At 32.2% G+C, this 22,525-nt stretch overlaps 3 protein-coding genes across 6 annotated transcripts; 1 reads left to right on the forward strand and 2 right to left on the reverse strand.

The window, feature by feature from the left end:
• Window positions 1-8,423: 8,423 nt before the first annotated feature.
• LOC106108513 lies at window positions 8,424-10,035 on the reverse strand. Its single transcript, XM_013289690.1, has 3 exons — window positions 9,898-10,035; window positions 8,776-8,934; window positions 8,424-8,591 (listed from the first exon to the last, which is right to left on the reverse strand). The coding sequence occupies exons 1-3, from the start codon at window positions 10,015-10,017 to the stop codon at window positions 8,511-8,513; spliced, it is 360 nt and encodes a 119-aa protein (XP_013145144.1). The 5' UTR covers window positions 10,018-10,035; the 3' UTR covers window positions 8,424-8,510.
• Window positions 10,036-15,615: 5,580 nt separating this feature from the next.
• Window positions 15,616-18,486, forward strand: LOC106108462 (RNA-binding protein with serine-rich domain 1-A-like). 3 transcript variants are annotated; one of them, XR_001225939.1, is made up of 8 exons: window positions 15,616-15,754; window positions 15,842-15,949; window positions 16,394-16,531; window positions 16,852-16,992; window positions 17,128-17,369; window positions 17,443-17,557; window positions 17,948-18,221; window positions 18,339-18,486. XR_001225939.1 is itself a non-coding variant. In XM_013289629.1 (8 exons), coding segments are annotated over exons 1-8 (867 nt in total). In that variant the 5' UTR covers window positions 15,616-15,752; the 3' UTR covers window positions 18,358-18,486. The 3 variants fall into 3 exon arrangements, 2 of the variants coding, with proteins under 2 accessions (XP_013145083.1, XP_013145082.1); XM_013289629.1 differs by having other exon boundaries at window positions 17,948-18,049; XM_013289628.1 differs by having other exon boundaries at window positions 17,948-18,486.
• Window positions 18,487-18,824: 338 nt separating this feature from the next.
• LOC106108472 (cell cycle checkpoint protein RAD17) lies at window positions 18,825-21,986 on the reverse strand. 2 transcript variants are annotated; one of them, XM_013289640.1, is made up of 10 exons: window positions 21,834-21,986; window positions 21,616-21,711; window positions 21,191-21,479; window positions 20,661-20,826; window positions 20,460-20,588; window positions 20,196-20,377; window positions 19,976-20,128; window positions 19,663-19,853; window positions 19,109-19,230; window positions 18,825-19,006 (listed from the first exon to the last, which is right to left on the reverse strand). In XM_013289640.1, exons 2-10 carry the CDS (start codon window positions 21,703-21,705, stop codon window positions 18,865-18,867), a joined length of 1,464 nt encoding a protein of 487 aa, XP_013145094.1. In that variant the 5' UTR covers window positions 21,706-21,711; window positions 21,834-21,986; the 3' UTR covers window positions 18,825-18,864. The 2 variants fall into 2 exon arrangements, with proteins under 2 accessions (XP_013145094.1, XP_013145093.1); XM_013289639.1 differs by having other exon boundaries at window positions 21,830-21,986.
• Window positions 21,987-22,525: the final 539 nt, after the last annotated feature.

Here is a 22,525-nt window from a genome sequence, read left to right on the forward strand (position 1 = left end):
GGTTTTTGAAAGCAAATGAGAGCTAGGGGATGTTCCGCGCGGTTATATAGTGCCTTGGCCGCCGTGTCCTCGCTGCGTAGGTGCCGTAGCGCGTAGCTACGAAGCCGCTGCGATCCGAGCGATATTGTACATGTCCCTATATACATGCAAATATTAATCTTTCACGTTATTCATCGTGCATCTTCAAGAATGACATCTCAATTTCACATGTAACCATAATTTTATAAGACTTGCGTGACGTTGGTTTAATTAATCGTAGACACTTTATGTAGATGCTCGTTCATGTTTTGATTTAGCGTAGATATAATATGAAATAAGTGTTTTGACATGCAATAGGTTGTTGAAGTTTGAACTATGGATTTTAAGTTTGTTTGAATTTACCTCGCTTAAAGTTTTTAAAGAATAATTGTGGATCGACACATTACTGAAACGGTAATTTACCTGCGTTTAAAAGTGGGTGTATTTCTAATCATAAAAAATAATTTATTAACTTAACCTTATGTTTTGTCAGGATTTAAAAATTGTATTCGTAACATTAGGTAGACGCAATACTTTAAGTAAGTACTTGCAAATTTCATAACATCTGATGTCTTGTATTTTTATTTCAAACTTCGCTCTCACATCTGTTCACGCTGAGTACGATCTTGTTAATGCTGATGCCTTAATTATTTTGGAAAAAGATCTATTACAAAACAGCTGTAACTGTGAAATCATTAATTTTCACAAAAACTTGTCCTATTTCGTAATCGGCGCTTATGTTTTTTTCTTTTTATCAATCCATATCTGATCATTGAATATTCATAGTAAATTATAATAGGATTGTATTTGTGTATTTTACTGAACAAGGAAAAAAACTAAAGTTATCGATACAATGTCCAGTCCCCCCATGACGAGCTGATAATGTTCAATAATAATTTGTGAGTGATAACAAACGATTATGCTTTAGCAAACATAGCCATGATAAAAATGACAAATTAATGCGATATTATTGCTTTCTACTAAGCCCTCGCCACTGGAAAAAGGAAAATGTACACAATAATTGTTTCCAGGAAACTGTAGTATTAAAACAAAGGAGAGAAAAGATTTTATTGCAGAATAAAATTAAAAATGGAACTACTGTTATTTATCTTCTTCTATCTTCTATCTGTAAAAATATTTCAATGCTAACAGTTATAGTTTAAGTAAGACAACTTGGAAATCTATATTATTTGCTAACACAACATTTTTATATTCATTTAAAAATAATTGGTTATATTGTGGCTCACATTCTTATGTGTACATTATTTTATAATATTTCTATTCGGATACTTAACACAGATAGTATATTTATAATAGAGGATTGCCACATTTTATAAGAAAACAAAAATACACTCTTTGTAAAGAGCATATTCTTTTAATAAACTGCTTAACCCGATAAGAAGCTCTTAGTGCTTATTATATTTTAAAGAATGATTTTTTTTTTGAAAACCGTCACAGAAAAAAAAAACATCTGATAAGGTTTAACGTTTGCAAAGAACAAACTATAAATTGTCGTAATTCAAAAAAAAGATTATGAGCCGTCTTCACTCGTACACCACGAATGTCGATTAAAAGGTAGCAAATCCAGATTAATATATTATATATAGCGTTTTTTAAGATGTGATGTATGGAATTTAACTATACACGTTTAAAAAAATCTGTTTACTTAAAAAAAAGTACATTATTTTAATCTTTCACTTGTTTTTCCAAAGATTATTTTTCTAAGGTTAAATTTCTAAATGTTGTAATAGTTGAAACTGGTTATTAACGTAATTTAATTATAATTTTTCCACAAAAATGTCTAATTCACATACTAACTCAACATTAACATTTTTACAACAATTAAAATATTTATAAAACGAATAACATGAATTGTATAACATTAACATACGGTTTCTCGGCACATTTAATTTTCCCATTAAAATAAATAGAGCTCGTAGCCCTAAAGTAAACAAAACAAAACTTTCTACGAGCCATTATTTTTTCTAATTTGCATAGAGTTGGCGTTGATTATAACTGTTTAGTTATAATATTACTTCTATATACATTATTTTACTAATAGTAAAATATGAAATTTAGATGTATAGATGAATGGAAGGATGTTTGTTCGAGTTTGTAACCTAAACTGCTGAACAGATATCAAAATTTGGCATAAATGTAGAGGATAATCTGGAAAAACACGGGCTACTTCTTTTTTTTTTTTTTTAATTTAACAAGGTCACAAGCGAAAGCTATTAGTATATGAAACATCTAAACAAATTACAAATTAACATTTGTATTTAAATAGTATCCGAAAAACAATTGTGTTAAACCATTTATTATGTGCTTTATCAGAAAGATTTATAAAAAGTAAGTAAATTGCTACAGTTAATCTTACTTTTTAATAATATTATTAAGGCGAGAATTTGGATCCAGAGAGAGTTTGTTACTATGCATGGGGTTACAGCTCTAGACCAGCTAAACGGATTTGGATGATATGGTCTACTGTCTGAAAGGCTCACATAGACTAATTCGGTTTTTATGTTAATTATTCGCGGAGTTGCAGGCAATAGATAGTATTTCAAGTAATGAACTTTAATTTGATATTAACATCATGTGACTGGTATTAGATTCAGAAAGTCCAGTAACATGAGTTGTATTCCTCAAGCAAATTTTCATATTTCAGTTCATCGACACGCGGTCTTTGACTTTCATTAAAATCTTGCGACACCGCGGAAATCGTTTAGACATATTTTATAATGATGTTTCTCTTGCGGATGGGTTTTAATTAGAAAAGCTTTTTATGTACTTACGCTTACCGATTTTTAATTTCATAAACGAGTGACTAGATTTTATTGGCTAAGTTTTTTTAAGGGAAGGTTATTGAAGTTATAAATAAATATTGGCTTATTATATAAATAGGTACTGTTGAAAGGAAAAACGAGTTTTATTCGGAAAATCTGAACAAGATAGATGTTGTGGTCTAAAGAAGCAAAGTAATACCGCAATAAATATTAACAGAACACAAATTGTTTTGTTTTATAAAAATATCGTATTAAAGTGATCCTGTTTTTCTTCTTTAGTATTGTATAAGTTAACAAATTCAAATAGTGTTTTTTTAAAGTTTTAAAAATTTTAATATCAGTCCAAAAAGATTCCCTTTCTAATTAATATTAAACCGTGCATGTTCGTTGGATAACAAGAAACAACATTGCATTAATATGTAAGTACATTGTTTAAAACATACATTTTGTCAAGCATTCAATATTTCATATAAGGTTAGAGAGCGAGGTGGCGCCACATTTGTAAACGTCAATAAAACTTAACAATACATTTTATAAAGCAACCGCTATAATTTATAATGGATACCTAAGTGCTTTAAAAGGGGGTGCGTTGCGAGCGCCTGTACGTATCCATTTGCTTTTTAACACAGTTTTTATGTCCATTAAAATAAGTTATACTAAAACTATATATTACATTTAACTATGCTTAAGGCATATTGAAGAAGAAGAATCGTAGGCTGAATGCAAAAAGAAACATATTTTCTTTGAACAATTTACAATCCTGATCATAACATTGTTCGTAGCACTGTAGTTGTAGTACTATTCGTAGATTTATTCGTAGCACTATAGCACTAATTGGTAATGCATGTATTTCTATCAAAGATATGAATATTATTTCGTCGTATAAACATATATGAGTGTTAACTTAAGCCATCCTTCTCGTTCTCTTTGATAAATCCGAGATATGTCATTACGTATCTCTAAAACAGGTTAACTGTACTCGATGATACACTGTAGGCACTGAAAAAACTAATAGACGGCTTACGTTTTTTGTTTTAATTCCACCAGTGAAATCGCATGCAAAAAGTAGTTACAGATAATTTAAGTTTAAAAACCCTATTAACGCCAACAATCCGTGGTATGATTTATCGAACTTAATGGTTAGTTAAGTAGCACTTACAGTGGTCGTAATGAATTATTGCCGATAAAAGCTAAACGCATATGGCCATAAATCTATTGAGAAAAGAGGTGTGTTATTTATTACCACAACGATGTATTCGCGGCAGTGTTAATATACTGCGATTAACAAAATTCCAATGTCATTAATAATGTATACCATTACTGTTATTGGTCGTGATTACTATTAATAGGAAATTGGTGTTGCCATAAGTGAGTGTTGATTAACACTATTATCCGTATTAATAAAATAATGCATTTTCATTGTTCAACAAATGTCATGTTACAATTGCCACCAAATTGTAGGTTATAGGTAAAGTGAATTACAAAAAATACAGTAGCAATGGAATTTTACACTAACATTTTCTTTATTAAAATATCTAGAGCCGATTATGTAAATTGTTGATAACGTTTTGATAGACCACAAATATATCGTCAAGGGAGTTAATGCCAATTAAGATCCGAAGGTCACTTTTAGAATCACGCAATCAAGTACAAAACTACAGTAGCGTAAACCAATATAAGTTGAGAAGGCAAATAGGCCTCCCCAGGTATCGTGCTAAATATTTACTTCACATATAGCTACTCTATTGGTTTCTGATTACCATCAAATTAAGTATTAACTTAATTGAATATTAATTCATAGTAGTGTAATTCTATTTTATATGTCTAAAAATATTTATTAAACACCATTATAACTTGAAAGTTATTTAACGATAGCTAAAAGTCATATTTATAATAACACGAGCTGTTGCCCGCGACTTCGTCCGCGTAGTATTAGAAAACATACAAACTATATAAATTACAATAAGTTACGTATCCCTCGGGAACCGGACGTTTCTCGGGGATGAAGCTTATCCCATGTGTACTCCAGACTTTGTTTTATATCTGTTCCAATTTCGATAAGATATGTTGAACCGTTGCAGAATGATCGAGTTAACATTAAAAAACTAAATTAATGAATCCCACAGGAACCGTAACTATTTCCGGGATAAAAAGTAGCCTATGTGTTCTTCCAGACTATGCTCTATACCTGTGCAAAATTTCATAGAGATCCGTTCAGCCGTTTAGGCTACAAACGCTAACAAACATCCATCCATCCATCTATCCATCCATCCATCCATCCATCCATCGATCCATCTAAACTTTCGCATTTATAATATTAGTAAGATAGTAACGCAAAAATTATAGATACATGCATTTTTATAACAAAGGGGATATCTCTTAGCGTCCCTTTAAAAGTTGTATTTGCCTGTAGGTTTGACAAAACAAATGCATCACAAAGTTGTTGTTATAAAAATTATATATAAATGTGACATTTCCAGTTAGAATATCCGGTGAAGCATAATCATATGTTATTGATTCCGTAAGCATTCTAACGAGCAGACTGCGAGACCCTTGTTACATGCTCCGGTGACCGCGCACTTTAAATAAACAGCAATTTCTACAAACATCCTTTGAGATTATGTTTTATACTAACTGAAGCCCGACTTTGTCTACGCGAGGCATAAGTTTCTGATTATAAAACCTCCCAGTTTTTTTTATCTCGTCAGTTAAAATTTGTATGTTAAATTCCATTCATATTCACATGTATATTTAAGAGTATAATATTTAAGATAAGAAGTCCCGAACCAACCGTTATACAAAGCTGGGAATCGTTACCTTATCTTCCAACGTTGTAACCTATTTATGAAGTTTGCAGTGCAGTTATGAATGTTATGAATTTTACGTAAAAAATAAATAAAGATAGGCATCCATATAAGATAACTAAGAATAACCCACTGTTAATACAATGCTTATTCAAATATACTACATATGACATAAGACTAAAAACGAACTTTTTTATTTACTAGCTGTTGCCCGCGAATTCGTCGTCGCAATATTAAGATAAAAAGTAGTCTATAATATGTCGGCCTATGTCAGTAACCCTTCAGTGAAAGTGTTTACGAAATCGGCCTAGCCGTTTCAGAGATTACCCGGAAGAAACGCGGCTTGCGGACAAACATAAGACTGACAGACAGAGAAAAAAAATTTTAATGCGATTTTCGTTATCGGCAAAACAAATATATCTACCCGAAATCTGGTAATTCTTTTGATATTACAAACAGATACTCCAATTTTTATTATATGTACAGATATATCTTATTTTGATAAGTAGAAATAAAGTTTTAAGTTTTGTTTTACGTTACATATGATCATTTACCTAGAATTTATAGCATACGAAACTTTCAATGTTTTCAGTTTAAATTCCAAACAAACATTTTCACCAATATATTCATACGCAAGGTGAACTTTTATTCTATTACTAGCTGTTGCCCGCGACTCCGTCCGCGTGGAATTAAAAAAAAAACAAAAGTGGGTAGCCTATGTGTTCTTCCAGACTGTCCTCTACATCTATACCAAATTTCATCGAAATCCGTTCAGCCGTTTAGGCTACAAACTCTAACAAACATCCATCCATCTATCCATCCATCCAACCATCCATCCATCTAAACTTTCGCATTTATAATATTAGTATGAAAGTATGATTTGAACACTAGCTTCATCTAGGATATCAGTTCACTCAATCAGAGATAATATCGAATTACGTTACGTATTAATATCATTGCTTTTATTATTTCCACTCTTAAGTAAAAATAACCTTTAAATAAATACCGCAGATATCTTCTTGAATTTTTTAGAGTTTCTTGCAATTGCCAGTAAAAGTTTACTTAAAAATCCCAACCCATAATAGAATAAAAATGTGTTTTTTCCACATGTTTCCGCAATAGAAACCCGTGTTATGTGGCACGTAATAGACTACTTACGTATTCTGCACTATCGCTTCAGTATTACAGATAGAGTATGGTACTCGTAAGTACAATCCATGCAAATTGTAAGCTCGGATAATTGCCCGTACAGTAGAATTCAGGTGTGCATTAAATTTTACTGGCCCACGTCCTCAATAAGCTGGCACGCTCCATGAATTCGCAATACAATTTCTATAAGGTCATGTGCACTACGTAGGCTGTACCATGAAAATTTATAAATACACTCATAATATTTTTTAATAATACTTATTACGACCAGTCTTTAAAAAAAACAAACCTATGAACTGTAAATTAATATTTTAACCCAAAAAAAATCTACGGCAAAACTTAAAATCTCTACATAGTTAAGCTTGCAAGACCTAGATGCAATGTACTTGTATTCGTACTTGACTATATATGTTACACTAATTTTAAAATTAAAAACATATTTTACTTATTCTAAATACGGCGAAATCGATTTCAAATCTATTTGAAAAAAGACAGTAAGAATCGCATCGCTGTCCTTCATATTCCATTCTGTTGTTACTTTTGTTCTTTTGTGAGAGAAATGGCTGACTGTTGGAGCACACAACACGACATCGAGCCGTATTTGTCCATAGAGGAAAATATGTACAAAGAAACCTTAGATATTTCTACTCTACAACGGAACATCGACCTACTTTGATGCCATTACGATTGTAAAAGTTGCTTACACTTTTTTATGAAATATGGAAAAATGGTATTTATAGATTTCATAAAACGACAGAACTTGAATAAAACAAAAAAGGTATGTCTGTTATAATAAATCCCTATAATGCTTAGGTTTTATGTAAATGTTATAAAAATAAAGAATCATTTGTTTTAAAAATAAAACAAATAAATTGGACAGGACAAACTGGTTCAAGCTCAATTACTGTGTTTGGCTGTAAATTATTTAGGAATAAAAAAGTTGAACTCAGAGCCATCTATTATTTCAAATGGGAATGGTTCATACCTGAAAGGGCGATAACTTTGTGCCCTTATTGTAAAGTTTCATCTTAACACAAGATGTCTTTATAACTAAATTATATGAAAGAAAAATAACTATAATCAGAATACTTTTATTACTAAAATCCTTTGTGTGGTATTGTGTAGTGCTGTTCAATGTAAATAGACAATTTACGGTTCTAGAAGTTCATATATTTATTTAATGGAAAATGATGTTGGTAGAAATCCGGAAGAATTGCAACTAAGTAGCTTGATATGATTTATAAATCTATTGCGAAACAAATATCTGGGGTTTTCGAACCTGGCGTTGCAAAACGTTGATATTTATTATTCATTTACATATTATCTTGTAAATCATACATTTAACAAGAGGGAGTAAACATATTTTAAAAGGCTGTATGGAGCGAATTACTTTATCCCGAAAAGAGAGCGCTGAGTGGCGATGTTATCGAGGTTTGTTGGCACAAAATACTATGGTTGTTTCCTTATTTTATAAAAAATAAGCTCCGAAAAAAGATAATAAAGAATGCAAAAGTTTCCTTTTGATTTATTTTTAATGTTACAAATTACGACTAAAACTTCACTTAGCGTAGTAAATTAATTGTATAACAATTAAAGGTAATAAATACGTGACAGATCAGAAAAGTTTTATGAAACACATCGAAATGTTTTACTTGTTTATTATACAATTAATGAAATTGTTACCTATTAATATTTAAAATGGAATAATAGGAAAATACAAAATTTCAGTATCAAATAACGGCGTAAGCGTGGGGCGTTAGAAACAGGTGACCGCGTTGAAGTAGCACCGCAGCACCCGGCCGCGACCGGAGCCCTGCCCACGCCGCTGTAGCGCCGACTGGAAACAAAAAAAACATTAATTAGTTAAACATAGGTAAATGTATCTCGTATAATTAGTGGCAAAACAAACTTTTAATAAGTACTCAACAGCAATGAGAGGACGTGACGTGAACCAAGAGTTAGGGTTAGAGATTTTTTTTGTCAATTATTATTTATAATTAACAATAGATTGTTTTACATACCAAGTCATTAGTGTCCATGTTTGAGATACGTAGCGGCGCAGTGCGAGGGCCGTCGCGGTCTACGTCATAGCGCGCTCCGCCATCGTGTAGTGCTTTCTGTAGCGCCACCAGCAGCCGGTCCAAGACCAACGCTGCGCGTTTCTGTGGCACTATCACTTGCTGAAAAGTTATTATCATGTAATTTATCTTAGTAATGTTATAAATGTGAAAGTTTAGATGGATGGATGTTTGTTAGAGTTTGTAGTCTAAACGGCTGAACGGATTTTGAAACTTGACATAGATGTAAACATAGTCTGGAAGAACGCTATTCAGGCGAAGATCAGTCGCTAAGAAGGCTATTCACTTTTGTTTTTTTCAATTCCATGCGGACGGGGTTGCGGGCGAAAGCTAGTAATTTATATTTTCATTTTAACAACAGAAACATGATAAGCAACTCTGTTGCTAACAAGTTACTAGTGACTTGACTAGTAACAAACAGATAACCAGTTTAGAAAACCATGTAATTTATGCAACGTTCTACATCTTTGCATAACATATTATACGTATAGATCTATTATATTGGTCTTTTAGGAACTTCGTGTGACCTTTAGAAATAAACCGTAAACGCTATAGGTTACAATATTAGTAACTACAAACAATAATAGCGTGTAAGTTGCTAATGCTAAACGCCAATATACGAATACTAATTCATCTCACAAACATAACAAGCAATTTAGCTCAATACTTGTAAGCATACGATTAAGTCTTTCCGGCTAGGAAATGTTTTTGTAGAAGCATGTTTTTCATTTTTTTAAATACTTATCTTGCTACCTTACTAATCTTACTAGTGATATAAATGCGAAAGTTTAGATAGATGAATGGAGTTTGTAGCCTAAACGGATCTGGATGAAATTTGGCATAGATGTATAGCATAGTCTAGAAGAACTCGTAGTCTACTTACTTTTGTTTTTTTTTTAATTCCACGCAGATGGAGTCGCGGGCGAAAACTAGTTTTAAAATAATGAAAAGTTTATAATAGTCCGTCACTATCGATTGATTAACTTAATGGTTTAAAATAGATATGCAATGTTATAGAGATTTATCTTTTCAAAACTGTAGTGTAGTCATTTAGTATGTACATACATCGCTGACGTCATTGGCTTCCATACTTCTGACATATTCTTCAGGGTAAGCTGCGGGCACTGCGGACACGGCGAGTGTGGCAGACAGCGCGACGGCGACAATCTGAACGAAGAGCATCATCGCGTTGGCATAACACGAACGCACCCTGTAAGTAATAATAAATGATTTTCCAATTGATAGAAAACAGAATATGTGAAACTAAAAATTAAACAATAAACTATGTCTTATTTTCTCTGTAAAGATAACTGTACAAAAACATTACTGAAGTGTAATTTCTGAATACAAGTAAACTTAATATTCTTGAGTAATAAAAATATACATTTTGATAAGTTTTTAAATTGACATAATTTGAATATATGACTTGAAAGGTGAGCTGCAAAACGACCAAGACAAGATGTAAAAGGCATATGTAGTTATTATAACATAATACGATTATAGTCCTCAAACGTCAAGGTACAATTTTACGGGATGAAGATATGAGGATCGAATTCGGCTTTGAACTCGTTCTAAATATAAGAGTTTACATCAGAACTACTCTTTTGACATTTATGACAAAAAGTGTCTTTATTTATTTAAACTGAAATATATTACAATACATAGTGTAATGTATTAAATTTCAGTTTTTTCTTTGTTTATTTATTTTTTATATTATTTATTTTCATTTACAAGGCCATTGAAAGACCGGTCATGATTTATGGATTTGAATGTTGGGCAGTAAAAAGAACGGATGAAACGAGACTACATGTGGCAGAAATGCGAATGTTAAAATGGATGTGTGGGGTAACACGAGTGGATAAGATACGAAATTATTAAATTAGAGCAAGGTATAAGAGTAGCCCCAGTAGTAAAGAAGATAAGGAGTTAGCATAGTATGGGCATGTTATGAGGAGGGATGAATCGCATGTTACAAGGAGAACGTTAATATAAATATCGAATATATTATTATACTATAATATCGTTAAAATATCGAATTTCTTCTTTGCAATGAGCACGGTATCTGGGTTATTCGTTTCGTGTTATAGGTTTTAAATGCCTTTTAATAACTCCCACACAGTTTGTAGCTTTAAAGAAATGAACTTTCTCAGTATTTTCTTCTATCGTTATTTTTCTTAGCTATGAACTAGTAACCTGATCTAATTGTATTTTTATTTTATTATATATTTAATATAAATACAAACAATGTTTGCAAATAGACCTTTAGAATGATTGAGTGGCTTTCTCAAATATATCAAATAATATTAATAACTAATGTTCGCCCGCAACTCCGTCCGCGTGGACTTGAAAAAAAACAAAAGTAAGTAGCTATCCTCTACATCCGTACCAAATTTTATAGAAATCCGTTCAGCCATCTAGACTACAAACTCTAACATCCATCCATCCATACCTCCATCTAAACTATCGTCTTTATAATATTAGTATGAAGTATGATATATACGTCTCGTAAACATGTAATCCTGTTTGTTTTTCAAATCCTTCCATTAAAACTGTAATTATAAATGACGTGTTATTATTCATAACTCTGGCCGAAAACTAATTTAAAGTCGTCTAAATAGTTTTGCCTTTAGGGTTGTTTGTTTACAAATTTTATTTCAAGTTCAATTTTCAACGCCCCTTCATAAAGCTTAGTTTAATGTAATTAATAACTTGTTTTGGTACTGATCACCCTTAATACTGCTAATGTTCTTAGTTTCAAAGTTTCCCGCCATCAAAACTTATGTAAACTTCCTAGAATTTTTATTGTCTTGCTATGAACAGTAGTACTTTTTAAATATGCCCAATTTCATACGTATTAGGTATCTTTCAAAAATTTTTCGTTTCTATAGTTATTAATTAGATGTAGCAATCTCTATACGGGACAGTATTATAACAAATTTGAAGATAAAAAGCTAATATATTTAAAATATATTGCGAATTTGTATCCAGTGAACTTAGCAACGTCATCTATTACCGATATCTAAAGGTCATTTTTCGTTAGAACGGTTAATCTAACTAGACAATTCTATTGCCTTATCTTACAAAAATAAAACGGAATTTTTGGAAAAACTTATGAGCTTTAAATTCACCTCAGCTCAGATATGGATTTCCCCATTAATGCGCCTAGGTAGTGCCCTCCACTCATAGTGGTAACTAGGTCTTAGGCTATGACGCTGGACAATTGCGAGTTGGTAGACTTCACACATATCTTTCAGCTATTTCGTAGGTATCTTTAGGTTACACTACAATGTTTTTATTTACCGTGAAGACGTCGGATAAATATACATATGTTAAATACAATAAATGCAGATTTACAGTAAATTTAAATTAGTCAAAACATCAGTAACGCATACGCAAAGTGCCGTGAAGTAACATCTTAATTTGACTATATGCCTTGTGGTTAGTTAAGGACGAAGACCCAATTATTGTTAACGATTTACTTAACGGTAACAACGTTTGGTCTTTTCCTTATTGGGAGCCTTCACTTAATATATCTATTGGTTATGACCTTTCTTTTATTAATCCCTTTAGATTTAAGATGTATATAAAAGGCCATTATATGACCTATTAACGAATTTCCAACATTATTGCATAGTTATTGCAATAAGTACATTTATTTTATGATATAAGAACTAGGATTTTATAAGGTAGCCTTAGTAAATGCCTCTGAGTGTGGAATTTAAAGACAATATACAAGTATTATTCATGAAGTAAAAATTTACTAAAGCCATCATTGCTTTAGTAAAAGTGCGAGAGACAATAAAAAGAAATGTGTCACATGTGTTGCGGAAAATCCATTTTGTCCGAGTCCAGAAGCGTCATGAAACGAAGACTTAATACGAAATATAAGGCTTTATTGACAGATGAATGACAAGGCGCAGTTGATTCTAGATGAGAAAGCTTATCCACTTGTTTATTTCTTAAGGTCAAAACAATTTAAAACACGTTATACTTTGTTTTAAAAGGTAGTTTTTTGTTCTATTTTCAAAACACACAGAAGATATTATTACTGAACGTGTATACAATGTACTCATGAAAACCTATAGCTGCGTAAATTATTCATCTAATTAAAGATTTTATTGTGATTTTAAAACTTTAACAAAATTACGATGTAATACATTTTGTAAACCTGATTGAAACTGCAATTTAACTATTACATTTAACCGTATAAAGTAAAAAGAAAAAAGTATTCAACAATTTTAATACTTAAAACAACTTAATATTAATACTTACAATAGAAACACGATATTCACCAATTAAAAACACTTATAGAATTAAAATGTAACTAAGCAATGGTTTTCGTACGTAATAAAGTTTAGTAGCGAGAGCGGTTGCTTGACGGAAGCTCAGAAGGTTGTGTAGAGCGGTTTGTGCGGCGCGAGAGCCTTTATAACGCCGCCCAACGCCGCCCGCCCAACAAGCCAGCCGCCCAACTGGCCAACGAGGCCACACGTTAACACACACAGACTACACTCAAACATCTTTTTATAATAAATCTATTTGAAAATAACACTGTTGTATTACTTGTTAATTAAATATGTTTCTGACGCTGAAGTAAAAGTTAATATTTGTTGTTTTTTTTGTTTTAATTAATAAATATGTGTACGGTCGAGAAATGGTTCTAAATGTGAAAACCTCAGCTGTCGTAAACAAAAAATATATATATTTTTTACGCTAAAATCATAAATTCCGCACAATTTTAGCTTTTTCTTATAATTTTCACAATTTCAATGATAATAAATTCACACTATTTGTAAGATCAGAGATATGAGTGTTCGTTTTTGATTAAGATGTCTCCGTGTTCATAAAAATTATACAATCATAAAGTTCGCCGTGAACCATTTGTATTAATATTGAGAAGGGGAATCTGTAGCTATAACTAGAGGCCGAAAATTTTGTGTATCGAGCGACAAGCCTAATAACCTAATAAATGAAATATAAAAAATTACTTATAAAGGGAGTAATAATTATGACCTAATGAAAAATCTCGAGTGTCTTTTGTGATTAGTAGAAGGCGTAGCACCTACTAAGTATTATGCCAATGATTCTTATGTTTTTAAATCGGCTCAGTAGTTTTTGAATTCAGTCATTACATACAAAGATACAAGTGTTTCCTCTTTATAAGATTAGTATAAAAGTATAGTTAATGGAGTCTTACATATACATTTTATTAAGGTATAACGAGTTATCAAGAATACTACAATCGTATTGAATAATTAGTCTTGTTTTTTTAAGTCGTTGAGAACCAGGTGTATCTACATGTCTTTTTTCTCACGGGACATGGTTAAAGTTCAAGTAGGCTCTAAAACAAACGCCATATACGTATCAGTGCAGTGACGTTTTTTCGGTATATTAAAGCGTATTTTGCTATAAAAGGATTACGCTTATAGGGCTATTTTATTGCCCACGCTCTGATATGACTCGAATATTGTATAAAGTCATTAAATTCCCACGTGAGTACACAATAAGCTTCCATGTTCATAAACAGCCGCTATCGAAAACAAAATTAAAATACAAGAACGATGTATGTATGATGAGACAGTGGACAATGCAGTCTATTAACTCTTAAATTTCAGATTATTTAGATGATGGCTTATTTGGATATCTAAGACTAAAGACATCGCGTCTTCAATGTTTAGCTTTTTCTGTAAAATAAATAACCTAATCGTTTATCTTATAAGTACTTGGAATTGACGATTCTTAGTACAATTGGTATGCATAGAATATAAAATATCCACTTCTTTAGTATTTAATTATATTTTGCTAATTGTCGTTAGCTGAGTGTAACTATGTAGTTTCGTTTACATAAGTATCAATTTCATTTTTTATAAATGAAAAACAATAATGGTCGTAAATCCCACTCGCGACCCTTATTCGTCGTTTTTCATTCACCTATTTTGCATATGATCGATAGAAGATAAACTCATGTTACAACCCTAATTTATAATCGTGACACAAATTGGATGCTGCGTACTACGATCCCAAAATTTACGTTAAGACGAAGGCGACGTAGCTACTTAGTGCTACGTGGTTATTTTCGCTCGTGCAGAGGTCACAATAACATTCGCGGGGGCGTCGCGTCTGGTAATGCAACAAGGGGCAGCCCCGTCGTCCTAATGTGCCTATCGTGTCTCCCAGCAAGGGGTATATAGCCCTCCGCCACTCACCAGGGACGAGCATTAAAATCGTGATCGCTAAACGTATATAGCGATCTAAGTATTCCACTTATTTTTATAATTAAAAGGTCGCTTTTTTATGGTTGTTGATTTTAACTACTTGCTTTTAAATTTAATGTTTTCATTAATCTACGTGCTGGAACAACTTTTTTTTACTAAATAGCACATTAGCTACTAACACATTTAATGAGTAAGTAGATAATACCCTATTTCCTAAATAGATGAAAATGTGTATGTTTATTATATGTATTATAATTGTTAGTATGTGTATGTATGACGATTGATCTGTCATTCGGTTTTACCTTTGAGGTTGTTTTTTACGATTTGCAATATTTGTTTTTAGGATAAGGCTAGTTCGGTATTTACGATTAGCGCTTATATGTGACTGACACATTTTTAAAATAATTGCCCGTATCTCCTGGTTCTAATTAACATTCTATTAACATCATTACAGTACATTTTCTTTACTTTGAAAAGAACTATAAATGGATTAAATCTGGAATAAAATATGATCAATTGGCAACAATGTGTTTGAATTTATTATCTGTTTTCTATTATGTTATCTGTATTCAGATTCTGTATCTGTATTCTTTCGGACGCCGATCGACTTGCGAAAGACCGTATATTAAAAGACAAATATCACTATATTTGAGTTAATTTCAGCATTTAACTTCGTTGTTTCTTTATTTATTGTGGATTTGTATAATGTGAATATCGTTTTAATACGTTTTTAATATCAACGTATTGCCCGAAAGAAAAAAAATCAATAATTCTTGATCAAAAATTTATTTCAGGGCGCGAAATAAATCTCCAACAGCAACTTCGGATAAAGATAAAAAGAAGCTCAAAGAAAAGAAGAAAAAAGAAGAATCTGGTTCTAGTAGTAGTGACAGCAGTGGAAGGTAAGATTGTAAATAAATAACACGTATTGATTATATCAAAGGGCATCTATAGGTTATACTTCCAACGTTCGAACTTTATAAACATGTACATATATCAATATCGAATACTGCGTTTATGCGCGATACACATTTGGCCAGTACAGTCGGTTAGTAGAGGGGCGTGGCAGGGAATGTTTGGACTGTGCGTCGACTGGCACAGTGTGAAAGCTAACTAGCAACAGTGCTCCCTGCTACCATGCTCATGACTGGCCGAACTTTCTACTTTTTTGTACAGTCCAGTCATTTCGCCGCACCTGGCGTAGTATGAACGTTTCTTTACTCTACGACGTACATTTTCGTACGAGTTTACCAAGTTTAAAAGCAGATCAGATGACTATGACTATGTACATATATTAATATTAATTTGACATATCGTTGAATAATAATAAATGTAATATTTTGCAGTTCATCAGACAGCAGTTCATCCCGGTCATCATCGCGATCTTCATCCAGCAGCTCTGGCAGCTCGTCTCGGTCGTCCTCATCTTCAAGCTCATCAAGCAGCAGTAGCAGCAACAATGACCGCTCCAAAGCTAAGAAAAAGTAATTAACTATGTTTATTAATGAGATGCAAATGTGCAACTCAGTTGCACTGGTGTTGCAGATGTCCGTGAACATTCATAATCACATTATTGTTCCTACCGATCATTTGCTCTCTGCTTTTATATACAAAAATGATCTTTAGGTACTCTAAATATCCAACCCATTACAATATGCATTAAGTTGATGAATCACAAATACTGTAAGTGACTTACATTATAAAAGTTGTTTGATACTTATGTGTGAAATCATAATGTGAACTTATTAAAAATATAACATTTACATTATGAAAAGTGCTAAAACTATTTCTTGCAAATTTTTAGGACTTCACCACACAAGGATCCAATCAAGGATCGCCGTGAGCCAGATAATAAGTTGAGGGAACGATCTCCGACTGGGGATAAAAAGAAACCAGTGTTACCCATTGCCAATGACAAACAGAAGAGCAAGGATAAGCAGGAGAGGTAAATACAATCAAACGGCTGGCATTGACAAACAATTGATGATGATGCTTGCTAATAGTCTGCAATTTACAGTTGCTAAAATATGTTATCTGTTTTATGTGGTCTCTAAGTATTGATACGAAAAATTATTTTCAGATCACCCGGTCGTAAGAAGAGAGAAAGATCTCCACTCCCAAGACCGACTCGAATACACATTGGCCGACTCACTATGAATGTAACTAAAGAGCATATTAATGAAATATTCTCTACATATGGCACTGTGAAAGTAGTGGAATTCCCAATGGACAGACTGCACCCATACAATGGACGAGGTTATGCATATGTTGAGTTCAGTAATCCAGATGAAGCTGAAAACGCAATGAAACACATGGATGGAGGTGAGATATATTTACAATTTCTTTCAATCATGAACTTATTTTGTTTATTAAAGATTTATTATTGATTGTTCAGGTCAGATCGACGGGCAGGAGATAACGGCAGCCCCTGTGCTGATCCCGACGCGGCCGCGGCGGCCCTCCCCGCGCGCCCCGCGACACCTGCCGCCGCGCAGGCACTCGCCGCCTAGGTACCACTCTCACACAGACTGCCTAAACCAGAACTATATACATTTTAAAAATAATTCTCCATATCCCAATATTAGTTAATGAGAATATGACATTTAAAGAAATCATCATGTTTAATATGAGTGTTTCTTGTTAGAGCGGTTGATATATTCAATGGGAAATGTTTTGTCTTTTGTATGATAAATTCCTATTGTAATATTTTCCCATTGGGTCAAATCTGTAATCAATACACCCAATAGGTGGTTAGTGCAAAAGAAAACATCTTATGTTTATGAGTAGAATGGTATAGATGGGGTATTTTGTGAAAATCTGTTTCACACCATCTAATGTTAATATGATTATTAGTTATTATGAGTTTGTTGCAAAGAGTATAGCGGTGGTGTGTGGTGCAGGTACCGCCGGCGCAGTCCGCCGCCGCGCCGCCGCTCGCCGCCGCGCCGCCGCCGCACGCGCTCGCGCTCCCCGCGCCCCGCCATGCGCCGCCGCCGCTCCAGGTCCTCCTCCGCTTCCTCACGATAAACACACACACACACACACACACACACTGATCACACACATCCATTCCATTTCAAAGTTATCAGATATTTTAGAGAATCCTAAAATTATCCCTCACATACACAATAAACTCATACTAACCTCACAAGACAATGCGGAAACCTTACAGAGGTAAGTTATCCTTAGCGTAATAGGTAAGTATGTGACAATGTAACATTTGTTTACAGTAATTGTAGCTTATCAAAAACCGAAAACCCATATTAATTGGTAATTTCTTATCGTTAAAAGCTTGCAAAATGGAAACTGAGCCGAGTGAGTGATCAGTGCTATATTTAACTTTATTACGACAAACAGTGAAGTGCTTATCTGTATTTTGTTCAATATAATTTGTAACTAAATGGACGACCCAATTTTGTTAATAAATAGTGACAACATATATGCCTTTTATTTGTATTCCTTTGTAAAAAATATAAAAAAAGTTGATAGATCTAATTCTAGTCCTCTTCTCCTTCCTACCCTTTTCTTATAAGGTAGGGATGGGAGGAAGATGGATTTGTCAGAAAAGGGAAAATATTCTCTTTCTGTACAATGTTAGTTTATTGAGTTATGCTGCAATCTGCAAATACTATTGTCTATGGGCAATAGTCACTTCAATAGTTTGGTGAATTCAAATGCCCCTGGCTCATTTGTCAGTTTTATACCATAAATACACATTTAGAGAAGATATTTGGGACTGCATTCAAATAATACAATCAATAATATAAACAGTTTATTACTAACACTTTACTTATTATGAATGGTTTATTGTAACAATTTACTCAATTATGTAATCTTCATTATTGACTTCCTGATCTTCCTTGTTACCTATTATTTTACAATAACTCTGATAATCAGTTACAAGTATTTTTCCCTTATACATAAAGTTTTTATCCAGAAGCTGTAATTGATGCATAGTCCTGAAAAATAAGATATTTAGTACTTAAGTTCTCATTTATCTAATCAAGAACCTCTGTTTTAGATTAAACACAATAGGTTGAATAAAAATAGTTTTTACTTACGGATATTGAGGATTCATGTTTTTTGGTCCCCTGACAGGATTCCAAGCAGACACAGGTGCCTTGTTAGCGAGCATCATTCCAGCTACGCCGATGTATAAACCATATTCTTGACAAAACTTTTCCTACAAAAGTTAAAAAAAAAAACATTTAAAAAAAAATTATCTAGTAAGTTATAATGTGAAGCTCTCATAGTCTGAATGAGAACACAGATTTCCAATTACGTGGCTGAGGGCTCGAATCGCGCCATGACTATTGTGAACTACAATACCCTTGGTAAAAGAAACATTAAATGATCATAAAACAATTATGTTTAAAACATAAAAAAAAATATAGAATGCACATTGGAATACAATGAAGAAAAGAATATTTTATGCCTGTTTATTTAGCAATCATATTGTATTAGTATAAATGTGAGAGGTTGCATGGATGGATGCTTTTTACTATGTGACTCCAAACTGCTCAATAGATCTTGAAGAAATTTGACACAGATGTAAAATGACGGGCTACTTACTAAGTTGTGTGCTTAAGGTAGCAAATTGTTAAATTCAAATTACCCTCCATTCCGAAAGCAGGAAGTCAGCATCACTGAGTGCAGATGTGGCTTTTTCAATATCATGTATACAAGAGAAATGTGGTAAGTAATTTTCTTCAAGGAAATTTATAAAAGAACCTGGATTAGATAAAAATTGGTCCACAATTTCTTCAGGCGAATGTGACAGTTTTGATATTCCATTTTCTTCAAAAACTAAAAATATTTTTAATATGATTCATACGTAATAGTACTATTAACATCAAGGGACAATGTCGTTATTTTTTTTGTACTTGAATAATAAAAAGTATGGTAAATATATAACATTGTAAACTTACCTTTAGGATTTAAGACCCTGCCGACTCCATGCAAGATGCTGACAGTCTGATCTTTACCAAGTGACATAAACTTATGTGTAGTCTTTTTCTTCTTTGTTTTGCCTTTACTTTTACTTTCCTTAATTATACTAGTTTCTAAGCTATGATTTATACCTAATAAGATAAAAGAAATTAGAGTTAAATTTAATAAATTAAAATAATATTTAGTTTGCGATCTTACCCTTTAAGCTTGCAAAGTGCAAATTTAGAATAGCAGATCTAACATCTCCACCGGAAGTGTTGACAACAGACTCTATCAAGTCCATTGTTGGAATATTGTACATACTATCATATTTTTTGTTTATAATATCGGATGCTCTTTTCAATGCAGCCCTCAAGCCTGTTGTGGAAACACTATTGAAGCTAAAAAAGACAAATAGAGTACTTTTTACAAAACAAAATGTTAGAATTGTGTTTTGATGTTTTTTTTTATTAGTATACTTACACAACATGGTGAATCTGAAATTGTTCTTTTAAACTTGGTGTAAATATATTTAATGTTGTATTTTTGTTATCTGAATTATTTTCCGAACATATGAACACAATTGGTGATTTTGCTCTATTAACATATTGCCTGAAAATTTGTTTTATGTTTTACCTTTGGAAAAGAACTAAAAATGCAATTTGAATAACAATCTAAACTCACTGTAAAACATTAGAAAATTCTGCTGGTGTTCTCAGGAAAGTGTTAGGAAAATCTTCAACTAGTACCAACTTATTACTATTGTTGTCCAACAATGATGTAAAATTGGCTGCATTTATTATGAAGTCTAAAAACTTTTTAGATTGTTTCTCTTTAAATTCATATTCACCTATAAAAGAAACAATATAGTGATCATAGATAGAGTACTGTTTAAATCTGCCTTGTGTTCTTTAACATAATAATGTAAGTCCAGTGTGTGGTACATGATTTAAAAAAAGGTGGCGGCATAGTATGTTAAAACAATCTAATACTATGTGTCCTCTATGACTCCATCTGGGTGGAATATATAACCAAGAAAAGTAGTCTAATGTTCTACATCTGTTCTAAATTACAGCAAGATCCTTTGAGTCTTTGTATGTTCTGGATAAACCTCTAACATCAATCTAAACTTTCTCTATCATAATATAAGTTAGAAGTAAGATTATTAACTGTACAATATCTTAGAAACCACCGCATTGTCTGGTCCATCTTACCATAGTCAGTGGGTAATTCAATATCTACTGGTGTGATCCACTCTGTTATTTTAATACCAAGTTTGGTGGCCAATGTTTGTATTGTTGCTGTCTTGCCGCATCCCACAGGCCCACTTAGAAGTAATACATCACTTGAATTTCGCGTAGCATTTTTTAACCAGTCTTCAACTTCTTGAATTTTTTTGTTATGAACTGCTAGGTCTTCGACTTTAACAGGATCAAAGTTTTTCATCCAATTTTTGTGGTTTATTATTGGTGTTTCGATTTTGTCGTTTATATGTTTAGGTTTCTATAATTTAAAAAAATAATAACAATGATTAATCCAGTCATATCAAATTATTTGGTTTTCTCATTGCTATAAATGTTTATAAATTCTATATCGATATAAAAATATTTACTATAAAAGACACAAAATGTATTTATACCTCTTCGGACGATTTGCTTTGTTTAGGACCATTCTTTATCTTTTTTGGTGCTGAATCTTCATCTACGTCAAACATAGGATTCAGCCACATCTTCCCCTGTTAAAATAAATAAAATAATATAACAATTGTAAGGACTATGCTCATAAAGAACATAAGATATACACATAAAATTCCATGCGCCATTTAGTACTTAAATAATAAAACAAGTTAGTACTTTCTTCATTTTAAATATGCCAATTCCTCAAATAGTTTCCACTTATATTCTCTTTAATTTGCTTAATTTCAAAACAAAACTTCTACAACATTCCGAAAGTTGCGTTATCAAAGTTTGATATGTTTTGATTTGAATTGAATTTGAATTAAATTTGAAACTTTGAAAGTTGTACTGTCACTGCCTGTCAAACTGGTTGTCACTTTAAAAACAGTTTTACGAGATTTCACTTAAGGACATTATATTACGAAACTTTAAAAATCAAGTTATCAATTCTTTGGACAACATCACTCTTTTAACTTCATAACAGTTCAATTATCTTGTTGTTAATTTATTTATTATCCTTAAACATAAAATATATCGATGCTTGTAATCGTAATGAACTCTTTAAGTTAAATTACCTTAAAATTAAAAATGATTCCAAATTTTATTAGTAAAGTGGTTACAAACTCAAACATTTACTATATGTAAATTATAGTAATTTAACTACCAAGATAAATAATTCCTTTGCCAGTCTTGTTTGAAAAAGAAATGGTCGCTTTTACGAAGTTTGTTGTAAAATTACATCTGGTTTCTGATGTGAAAATTTATTATAAACGAAAACGTAAATGAAACGGTTGATTTTAAGATTTTTTAAACACAAACAAAAAATATATATTAACGTACCTAATGCTTAAATAACATACAATCCGAAAAATC

The sequence above is a fragment of the Papilio polytes genome, unplaced genomic scaffold (assembly GCF_000836215.1).
Source record: "Papilio polytes unplaced genomic scaffold, Ppol_1.0 DF821511.1, whole genome shotgun sequence".
In the NCBI taxonomy this organism is placed as follows: domain Eukaryota; kingdom Metazoa; phylum Arthropoda; class Insecta; order Lepidoptera; family Papilionidae; genus Papilio; species Papilio polytes.